Here is an 11,957-nt window from a genome sequence, read left to right as displayed (position 1 = left end):
ATGTGCGGATAAATACCGGCAAGCATCGGCCCCTAATAATGGACACTTTTGAAACTTTTTTCAATTTTAAAAGCAGTACAAAGCCAATATTCCATTGTGTTTTTAAACAGACTGTTTAACAGGTTTCTTGTAGAAAGTCAGTGGTCAGCACTGCTGTCCATGCGATATTAAACATGTAGGATTGACACCCATCAGCACAGTAAACAACAGTGGTGCTCAGCTAGTTAGGTGCATACAATCGTCAAACAGAACACAATAAGCGGCACTCACCGATCTTTAAGCAGCTTTATTACCAACATTGTCCATAAAAACATCCTGGAAGTGGGTACAGTATAGTTCACGGGCAACAGCCGTTTTACGCGTCCTGCGCGAGGATGTGCAAAATGGAAAGTGCCGCTTATTCTGTTCTGGTTGAAGACTGTTTAACACCGTCAACCATAGCCATAGATATTTATAACCATATCCATAGATATTTATAACCATATCCATAGATATTTATAACCATATCCATAGATATTTATAACCATATCCATAGATATTTATAACCATATCCATAGATATTTATGTCACTGCTATTCTGACACTATTTTCTAATGCTGTCTTTGATTAATGTGTTATTTTAAATCACAGAAAAAATGCACCAAACGGATATGCCACTGACTATACTGGCTAGTCATAAATGCAGATATTAAAAGCTGAGACTTTTGCCAATATATTCCTGTCAGGAAGATATCGGAGCCCACATGCACCACGTCACGGCTCTCAGCATGGCAAGGGGTCCTACCACTACGCTACCTATGGTGTGAACAAGGTCTGAAGGTGATGTAATCCAGCTCACAGCCAAGCTTCCACACAACCGCCTAGCAGGACAACTAGTGCAATGTGAACAAAGCCAGACTGTAAGCCACACCCATATCAGACCATGTGATGGAGGCTACCAGGTGCAAAGGAGAGTGTTTAAATGCCAGGTAAAGGCACATACACTACATATAAAACAAGACAAAAACACAGAAATATAGTGGCAAATCTGGGGGAGCTGCTCAACCCCTAACACTGTAGCGTGTTTTTCATTGGGGGAGCAGCCCCACCGCATGTGGACCGCAGCAAACGACTATCCCCAGCAAAAAATATTTTGCATACGGTGGAGGATGTCGGCACGGTCCACATGCACCACAAAGGCATCCTACACAAAACGGAGCATTGTGCGGATGAAAATATAATCATATATAATCATAAATCGTTCACATTGTTCACATTGCACTAGTTGTCCTGCTAGGCGGTTGTGTGGAAGCTTGGCTGTGAGCTGGATTACATCACCTTCAGACCTTGTTCACACCATAGGTAGCGTAGTGGTAGGACCCCTTGCCATGCTGAGAGCCGTGACGTGGTGCATGTGGGCTCCGATATCTTCCTGACAGGAATATATTGGCAAAAGTCTCAGCTTTTAATATCTGCATTTATGACTAGCCAGTATAGTCAGTGGCATATCCGTTTGGTGCATTTTTTCTGTGATTTATGATTATATTTTCATCCGCACAATGCTCCGTTTTGTGTAGGATGCCTTTGTGGTGCATGTGGACCGCGCCGACATCCTCCACCGTATGCAAAATATTTTTTGCTGGGGATAGTCGTTTGCTGCGGTCCACATGCGGTGGGGCTGCTCCCCCAATGAAAAACACGCTACAGTGTTAGGGGTTGAGCAGCTCCCCCAGATTTGCCACTATATTTCTGTGTTTTTGTCTTTTTTTAATGTGTTATTAAAAAAATGTTCTGCCAGTTAAAACCAGATAGCAACACATTGCAGAGTTTGTTATTCTTGCCTCAGCTGTTCTTAAAAGGGTTTTCCGAGATTTTATTTTTACTGATGACCTAGCCTATGGATAGGTCATCAGTATCTGATCAGTAGTGCTGCAGCTTTCTCACAGCTTAGCCTAGGCCATGTGTAGTCACGTTCATATGTCACTTGGCCTAGGCGTAGCTGAGCCCCATTGAAGTGAATGGGACTGAGATGCTGTACAATGTACAGCCGGTGCCTTCTCAAACAGCTGATCAGCAGAGGATAGGTCATCAGTATAAAAGTCTTGGACAAAACCCTTTAACAGCATTTAGATATATGCTTTACAGCAGCCATCATGGGCCATATATGCAGTGAAAAGGAGGGAATATCATTAACTTCTATGGGAGAGTTTCTAGGCATGATCTGTGACCTATGCAAAAGTCAGGAGGGAGCAGATAAACTGTGGTATCACCTATTGTGAACAGTGGATACTGTTATCTTAACCACCTCCCGTCTCGCTAACGCCGATCGGCGTCATGCTGCGGCTCTGCCTGGTCACACTAACGCCGATCGGCGTCATCTCACGTCTCCTCACAGGAGCGCGCGTTCACAGGAACCGGAGGTAAACTAGCTGATCTACAGCCTGCCAGCGGCGATCGTTCGCTGGCAGGCTGTAGATACGATTTTTTAACCCCTAACAGGTATATTAGATGCTGTTTTGATAACAGCGTCTAATATACCTGCTACCTGGTCCTCTGGTGGTCCATTTTGCTTGGATCGACCACCAGAGGACACAGGCAGCTCTGTAAAAAGTAGCACCAAGCACCACACTACACTAACCCCCCGCCCCCCGTCACTTATTAACCCCTTATGAACCTCTGATCACCCCATATAGACTCCCTGGTCACCCCCTGTCATTGATCACCCCCCTGTCATTGATCACCCCCCTGTAAGGCTCCATTCAGATGTCTGTTTTTTTTTTACGGATCCACGTATCCATGGATCGGATCCGCAAAACACATACGGACGTCTGACTGGAACCTTACAGGGGGGTGATCAATGATAGGGGGGTGATCACCCCATATAGACTCCCTGATCACCCCCCTGTCATTGATCACCCACCTGTAAGGCTCCATTCAGACATCCGTATGTGTTTTGCGGATCCACGCATCCATGGATTGGATCTTAAAAACACATACGGACGTCTGAATGGAGCCTTACAGGGGGGTGATCAATGACAGGGTGGTGATCACCCCATATAGACTCCCTGATCACCCCCCTGTCATTGATCACCCCCCTGTAAGGCTCCATTCAGACGTCCGTATGTGTTTTGCGGATCCACGCATCCATGGATCAGATCCGCAAAACACATACGGACGTCTGAATGGAGCCTTACAGGGGGGTGATCAATGATAGGGGGGTGATCACCCCATATAGACTCCCTGATCACCCCCCTGTCATTGATCACCCCCCTGTAAGGCTCGATTCAGACGTCCGTATGTGTTTTGCGGATCTGATCCATGGATGCGTGGATCCGCAAAACACATACGGACGTCTGAATGAAGCCTTACAGGGGGGGTGATCAATGACAGGGGGGTGATCACCCCATATAGACTCCCTGATCACCCCCTGTCATTGATCACCCCCCTGTAAGGCTCCATTCAGACGTCCGTATGTGTTTTACGGATACACGCATCCATGGATCGGATCCGCAAAACACATACGGACGTCTAAATGGAGCCTTACAGGGGGGTGATCAAATCCATTCAGACATTTTTTGGGCACAAAATTTTTTTTTTTCTTACAACGTCTCATATTCCACTAACTTGTGTCAAAAAATAAAATCTCACATGAACTCACCATACCCCTCACGGAATCCAAATGCGTAATTTTTTTTAGACATTTATATTCCAGACTTCTTCTTACGCTTTAGGGCCCCTAAAATGCCAGGGCAGTATAAATACCCCACATGTGACCCCATTTCGGAAAGAAGACACCCCAAGGTATTTCATGATGGGCATAGTGAGTTCATGGAAGTTTTTATTTTTTGTCACAAGTTAGTGGAATATGAGACTTTGTAAGAAAAAAAAAGAAATAAAAAAAATTAATCATTTTCCGCTAACTTGTGACAAAAAATAAAAAGTTCTATCAACTCACTATGCCCATCAGCGAATACCTTAGGGTGTCTACTTTTCGAAATGGGGTCATTTGTGGGGGTTTTCTACTGTCTGGGCATTGTAGAACCTCAGGAAACATGACAGGTGCTCAGAAAGTCAGAGCTGCTTCAAAATGCCGAAATTCACATTTTTGTACCATAGTTTGTAAACGCTATAACTTTTTCCCAAACCATTTTTTTTTACCCAAACATTTTTTTTTAAATCAAAGACATGTGGAACAATACATTTAGAAAAAAATTATATATTGATGTAGTTTTTTTAGAAAAATTTTATAACTGAAAGTGAAAAATTTCATTTTTTTGCAAAGATTTCGTTCAATTTCGATTAATAACAAAAAAAGTTAAAATGTCAGCAGCAATGAAATACCACCAAATGAAAGATCTATTAGTGAGAAGAAAAGGAGGTAAAATTCATTTGGGTGGTAAGTTGCATGACTGAGCAATAAACCGTTAAAGTTGTGGAGTGCCGATTTGTAAAAAAAGGGCCTGGTCACTAGGGGGGTATAAACCTGTGGTCCTTAAGTGGTTAATATACTGTATCTATAGAGGGTACATCTGTCATTCCTAATCCTGCCTGTAATGATCAACAGATAATTTCAGTAAAGTGATCTGTAGGAAGTGGCATCTATTATTAGGCTTAGGGACCAGTGAGAAAACTGCAAGATTTTATCCTTTTTTATTTATAAATATCGATATTAATAATAATATACAGTATTTTTTGCTTTATAAGACAGAATTTTTCCCCCAAAAGTGCATCTTATCAAGCGAATACTAATGAGCATTTCCATTATGAAAGGGCTCACTAGTATGCAGGAGGCACGTACGCTGCGCTGCATGTGTCCTGACTGTGTACAGCATCAGGTCACAGTGCAGCGCAGGCCCGTAGAAGACTAGGGGGTGGTGACTGTAGGAGAGATTTCCGGGCCTGCAGAGTGGTGGTGGAGCAGGAGAGTTAAACTAATTTATTTATCTCTGATGGGGGCCTAATCTGAGCTGTGATGGGGGTCTGTTCTGAGGTCCGATTGGGGTCTGATCTTTGCTCTGATGAAGTTCTGATTGGGGGTCTGATCTGAGGTTTGATATAAGGATCTGATATGGGGTCTGATCTGAAGTCTGATGAAGATTGGAGGGTCTTGTCTGATGAGGATTGGGGATCTGTTCTGAGGTCTGATGAAAAATATATTTTTTCTTATTTTCCTCCTCTAAAATCAAAAAAATGTGTCTTATCATCAGGTGCATCTTATAAAGCAGAAAAAACTGTAGAAATATAAATATGGACAAGGAGAATAAAAAATAACATCACCAATAAATATTTAAATGATAGGTCAATAGTTTAAACAGTACTTTGAAAGTGGAGAGAGAGAAAATTGTTATACACTCACCTAAAGAATTATTAGGAACAACTGTTCTATTTCTCATTAATGCGATTATCTAGTCAACCAATCACATGGCAGTTGCTTCAATACATGTAGGGTTGTGGTCCTGGTCAAGACAATCTCCTGAACTCCAAACTGAATGTCAGAATGGGAAAGAAAGGTGGCCTACAACAGCAGAAGACCCCACCAGGTACCACTCATCTCCACTACAAATAGGAAAAAGAGGCTACAATTTGCACAAGCTCACCAAAATTGGACTGTTGAAGACTGGAAAAATGTTGCCTGGTCTAATGAGTCTTGATTTCTGTTGAGACATTCAAATGGTAGAGTCCGAATTTGGCGTAAACAGAATGAGAACATGTATCCATCGTGCCTTGTTACCACTGTGCAGGCTGGTGGTGGTGGTGTAATGGTGTGGGGGGTGTTTTCTGGGCACACTTTAGGCCCCTTAGTGCCAATTGGCCATCGTTTAAATGCCACGGGCTACCTGAGCATTGTTTCTAACCATGTCCATCCCTTCATGACCACCATGTACCCATCCTCTGATGGCTACTTCCAGCAGGATAATGCACCATGTCACAAAGCTCGAATCATTTCAAATTGGTTTCTTGAACATGACAATGAGTTCACTGTACTAAAATGGCCCCCACAGTCACCATATCTCAACCCAATAGAGCATCTTTGGGATGTGGTGGAACGGGAGCTTCGTGCCCTGGATGTGCATCCCTCAAATCTCCATCAACTGCAAGATGCTATCCTATCAATATGGGCCAACATTTCTAAAGAATGCTATCAGCACCTTGTTGAATCAATGCCACGTAGAATTAAGGCAGTTCTGAAGGCAAAAGGGGGTCCAACACCGTATTAGTATGGTGTTCCTAATAATTCTTTAGGTGAGTGTATATTATATATATATATATATATACACACTGCCTGTCCCCCAAAAAAGTCGCTACCTGGATTTAACTAAGCAAATAGTTATGAGCCTCCTATTGGATAATTACTGCATGGGCGATTATCTTTCAGCTGGCAATAAGTTATTTAACCCCAACTGGTGCAATGAGTTGCTTCTCATTTCTTAAACAACCACGTTGAAAGACACATCTCGTGGTCGTGGAAAATATGTTTGTCTGTTTGAGAATGGTCAAATCATTGGCATGCATCAATCAGAGAAAACATCTAAGGAGATTGGAGAAACTACTAAAACAACACATTGCCCCTGGCAACCAGCATGCACGGCACACGTGTCACGGCGAACAACAACAATACCGTGACACAGCCGTGACACTGGTAGGCTTGAAGAAAAAGAAGTGCCTGAGACATATAAGATGTGGCCTCAAAGTTATGCAATAAGATGCAGTTCTATAAGAACAAGTCCTGTAAGTAGTTAAATGGGGCATCCATGGATAAGACTTTTTTCCCAGCATATCCCATTGTGCTCAGATTGTGATCTGGAAAATTTGGAGGCATGACGAATTTTGATGAGAATTAAGGCCCATCACATGCCTGCATGCAATCCCAATGGGTGCATTTTTACAAAGATTGTTGTCCCCCACTCACTGACAAACAGAATGGAGCAAAAAAGACATTATACATTCTGATGATATTACCTTCTTGCAGATTCAAATTAGAATTTTTACCAAATGAGGCTATGTAGACTGCAGTATCATTGCATTGGTAAATCATTTAGTAGCTTTAAAGATAGACAAAATAGTTTCTCAATCCAAAAAGTGCAATTATTCAGTGATTGTGTAATAACTGATCTAGCATGTATCTGGGTGGAACTACTCATACCGAGTTATGTCTGACTGTGACCTTTGGGACAAATGCTCCCTGAGATAATACAGTTGGTGCTAACAAGAGCAAAGTCTAGGTACATGCCTGAGTAAAGCCATTCACGTGAGACACTGCAAATCACCCACCCCATATGGATGATCAGCTTCTCCTCTCCTGAACTCAACAAAATGTCCAGAAGAAAGCGTTCTTCACAAGTTATCTGGTGACTGGTACTTTCCTAAAATGGGGAAACGGCTTATAGTAGCTTTTGGCCTTTGGGCCATAGGTGGTCCACTTGGATTACACCATATATATTTGGGCCGAGACAGCCATGCCTTGCTTCTGATGCTTACTTTAGGAGGTTTTGGAATGGGGTGGATGTGGGACTTCTGGAAGATTCCACGACTTGTCTCCCAAGTAAATAAGCAAGAAAAAAAAGGAAACAACAAGTTAAAAGAAGGAACACCACCAGCAAGCTCTATTCGTTTCATGGCACAGGTTACTACTGGCATTTATTTTGGTCTAGTGGCAGCTATTGGATTATCTTCCCTTACCAGTTACTATGTGATCGCTCTGCCACTAGCTGTTGGTCTAGGAGTCCATCTTGTTGCGACTGTAGGTGAGCAAACCTCTAACCTGAAGAACACACTGGTAGCTGCATTCATGACTTCACCAATTTTTTATGGCCGTGCTGTCTCCATGATCCCAATCAGCCTCACTGCAAGCATCACCTCTCAGCAACACCGGCAATATCGACGACAGCAACAGAAAGATGAAAATCTCAGCTTACGTCTATACCGCATTGGGCTAGCCTACCTAGCTTTCACTGGCCCACTGGCTTATAGTGCTCTTATAAATACAAGCCGCACTATTAGCTATGTGGCCGGATGTATTGGGTCTCTGCTTGATTGGCTGAGCTTTTTCCCCAGCCTGAGTGCAATGGTGGAAAGAATCCTCTTGCTGCCATACAGAGCCTGGGGGCTTTTTACAGGAGGAGGTTTTCATGATAATAACTTCAAACAATGGGAAAAAATCTATGAATTTGTGGCAAGTTTCCAGAATGTAAAGGAGGAGATGGCCTGCAAGGTAGGACAGTAACATATACTGCTTGTAGGACAGTAACATATACTGCTTGTATTTTATTATTATTATTCGCTTAAGAATTATTATAAATACATTATGAATAATGGGTGAGGGTGATTCTTTTATCACCAGACATAGGTCTTAGTCTGATCTGCAAGTAAAGGATTACCAAAAATTTTCCACCATCAATAAGACAACACATAGAAAAGTGACCAGAAAAGTTTCTTTTACATGCCCTGATGTGGGGCCATAACAAGCGCCAATCAATGATATAACAAGTCGCTTGGTCCACGTTTAAAGTGACAAACTGCCTAATGAAACCTGCATGGAGGACAATTACTATTACATTTGGTTGTCCCCCATAACGTTTGAATACTGTTGGCAGCTCAAGATGATGTGCTGCTAACAGGGCTGGATTAAGGGGACACCTAGAGCTCCAAGAGGAAGAAGGGGCCAGATCTGCAGTACCCTGCATGTGCAGCATGGGGCTAGAGACTGAAACTGTACCTGCTGCCTGCCTGCACCTAAGGGCTTGTTCACACGACCGTATGGCTTTTTCAGTGTTTTGCGGGCCGTTTTTTAACATAGCCGTTTTTCAGTTTTTTGTTTCAGTAGTGTTTCCGGTTCCATTCCGTATGGCATATACAGTATACAGTAAATACATAGAAAAATTTGGTCTGGGCATAAAATTTAAATAGATGGTTCCGCAAAAACGGAACGGATACGGAAGACATACGGCGTATATTTTTGCAGACTTATTGACTTGAATGGAGCCACGGAATGTTATTTGCGGGCAATAATAGGACATGTTCTATCTTTGAACGGAAAAACGGAAATGAATGGTTCCGAATATGGACCATATACAGAACTCCAAAAACGGTCCGTATACGGAACGCAAAAAACGTTCGTGTGAACGAGCCCTAACGCTGCTAGGAGGAAAGAGAGAGATGCCTATATCTCCAGATTCAGAAAGCATAAATAACTATCTCTCCCATGTTCTCGAGGTAAAAAATTATTGTGACCAGTAGGTGGCACTGTGATGCTACCGATGGCACTGTGACTACGCAGGAGGTCGACTGAGCTGGAGCACTACTAGTCAGTTAAGGAAAAAGGAGAGGAGGAGAAAGAACATGGGATGTTTACCTGCATCCCTTTCTCTGCCATAAGAAGTGGCTGGTATAATGAGAAGTCTTTACAGGTCAGTGGTACATGTTTGGTGGGAGCCAGAGATCTCTTGAAGCTGCTGTCTATGTTATGTACAGGAAGCAGCTTTAGTCGGATGGATTTTTTTTTGTGTCCCTCTACTCCCACACAAAGCCCATGATACCCATTTTCTCCCCTCTTCTTACACCAAAACCCCAGCCCACCTAACGTCCCTTTCACTACGAATTGGTATATTCACCTTGTCCTCCCTCCACCACAGAGCCTCTGGTGGGTTGTGTCTCACACTGCCCCTTACTGTCCTAACCTACCATATGCCTTACCCCCAGGTATCCCTATCAGACAGGTGCCCCCCGTGTGATTAGGACAGGTTTTGTTTAGACTAATAGGACGGCGGCCATTTTAATTTCCCTGATGATAACTCCCTATCCTAGCGATATGCCCCTGTAACACTCCAGAGTTGTGTTACTACACTCCTCTACTCTGCTACTGTCTTCTAGGAGCTTTTATATTGTCATCTGATATGATTTTGCTCATGTCTTCACAACTGTGCATTTAAAACTATGTTCAATGTAAATTTCCTTGTAATTTTCCATGTTCACCAGCAGGTGGCAGCATCATTGGTAGAGATAGTTTTAATGTTATGGCCGTTCAGAGTGGAACAATCCTGTTCTATTCTGCCCCCCTGCTGAAGAGAAGTGGAGGTTTCCAGCTTCCTGCAGCAAGGGAGGATAAAAACAGTTAGGACCAGTTCTAGTTTCCCCTGCATAGGGAAGACAGCAAGGACCAAGTCTCCTTCTCGTCCTCCAGAATTCCAGGAAGAAAGCATCCCCTGAGAATATATCAGTGAGTCAAGTCCAGAGACCCAGGAGAAGCCTATTCCTCCTCAGCTAGTCTGTCCCCAACAAAGCAGAAGCGTCTATTCCTGCCAATCATTGCCAAAACCTGCTGGGACCAAGAGACCAAAGCTGTTTACTGTTTGGATACAAGTTATCTTCAGTAAAGAAAAGTTTGAACTTCATCTAAAGGTCTGGACATAATTTCTGCTGCAAAATTCCTCTATTACTCCTACTATCACTACACTCAATTTATTGCAAGTGAGCCAGGAGTCCAGCCGTACCCAGGTAGGAGACACCGTTGACACTATTATAATCACCATACAGAGACATTATAGACCATTACACCACTCTGGCATTCCTACTCTGGGACGTGCGTTATAACACTTTAGAAGGGCCCTGGGGTAGTACCCTGCGCACGCTGCAATTGGCGTCACGACTAATACAGAACATTAAACAACCCGTACCTGGCCACTGCACCCCCATTGTCTGAGATGGGAATAAAAAAACATCATAAGGTCCATTTACACAGTGCAACTCCAACGCTATGAGGAGACCAGAAAGAGGACAATGCCTTCATTGTAGGTGACATGCAGGGCACTGTAAGGCCCAATCTATGTGCTGTTCTATATAACTAGCAATGCAGCAATTTCGTCTCCGCTCAAAAATCATGTTCTGAGCGTACACCAAACGGACCCCATTATAGTCTATGGGGTCTTTAGGCTCTGTTACGCTCAGTTAGGTGTCAGTTATCTGCAGAATCCGTCCTTTTCGTTCTCCTGCTCCTCAACGGAGCCGGAGAACGGAAAGGAGAAACGGTGATGTGAACGAGGCCTAAAACGTAATTGTGCTAATCATAGCACCTATATGCCCTCTTAAGTGTTGTTTTGTGCTTCTTCCTCAGATTCTAGGAGTGAACTCTGATGCCACCATAGAAGAAATAAGCCACCATTATCGAGACCTTGTAAAGGTTTGGCACCCAGATCACAACAGGCATCGCCCTGCAGAGGCTGAAAAGCATTTTCTTGAAATTCAGGCAGCTTATGAAACTCTCATTCAAATTCTGAAAATGAAAAATCGTGGACAATAAGAACTGTTCAACTATGTCCTGTCAATAGCTCAGCAACAGGTGAATGGAGACAACCTGTATTACATACATTCTCTGTTCTAACTGCTCCCAGGCAAAAAGTCCAAAAAATAAAGTTCACATGAACTGTGATAACAAAGTATTAAAGGGAAATTCACATCACACTGTAATGAGAAGGAGTCCGACCTCTCTGGCCTTTGCAGATCCGGGTAACAAAAGAATGTTTTGGATAGATGCCTTTAAAGAGGACCTTTCACCTCTCCTGACATGTCTGTTTTAGGGTACTTTCACACTAGCGTTTTTCTTTTCCGGCATTGAGTTCCGTCCTAGGGGCTCAATACCAGAAAAGAACTGATCAGGTATATCCCCTGCATTCCAAGGCCCCTTTCACACAGGCGAGTTTTCCGTGCGGGTGCGATGCATGCGGTGAACGTATTGCACTCGCACTGAATCCTGACCCATTAATTTCTGTGGGGCTGTGCACATGAGCGGTGATTTTCACGCATCACTTGTGCGTTGAGTGAAAATCACAGCATGCTCTATATTGTGCGATTTTCACGTGACGCAGGCCCCATAGAAGTGAATGGGGTGCGTTAAAATCGCATAGCATCCGCAAGCAAGTGCGGATGCGGTGCGATTTTCATGCACGGTTGCTAGGAAACGATCGGGATGGAGACCCGATCAT

At 43.4% G+C, this 11,957-nt stretch overlaps 1 protein-coding gene across 1 annotated transcript; it reads left to right on the top strand.

The window, feature by feature from the left end:
- The first annotated feature begins 7,209 nt into the window (after positions 1–7,209).
- Positions 7,210–11,411, top strand: DNAJC22 (DnaJ heat shock protein family (Hsp40) member C22). Its single transcript, XM_044287421.1, has 2 exons — positions 7,210–8,191; positions 11,090–11,411. The coding sequence occupies exons 1-2, from the start codon at positions 7,349–7,351 to the stop codon at positions 11,273–11,275; spliced, it is 1,029 nt and encodes a 342-aa protein (XP_044143356.1). The 5' UTR covers positions 7,210–7,348; the 3' UTR covers positions 11,276–11,411.
- The last annotated feature ends 546 nt before the right edge of the window (positions 11,412–11,957 follow it).

The sequence above is a fragment of the Bufo gargarizans genome, chromosome 3, assembly GCF_014858855.1.
Source record: "Bufo gargarizans isolate SCDJY-AF-19 chromosome 3, ASM1485885v1, whole genome shotgun sequence".
Taxonomy (NCBI): domain Eukaryota; kingdom Metazoa; phylum Chordata; class Amphibia; order Anura; family Bufonidae; genus Bufo; species Bufo gargarizans.
Note: the sequence above shows the minus strand (reverse complement) of the source record. Positions and strands in the feature narration are given on the sequence as shown.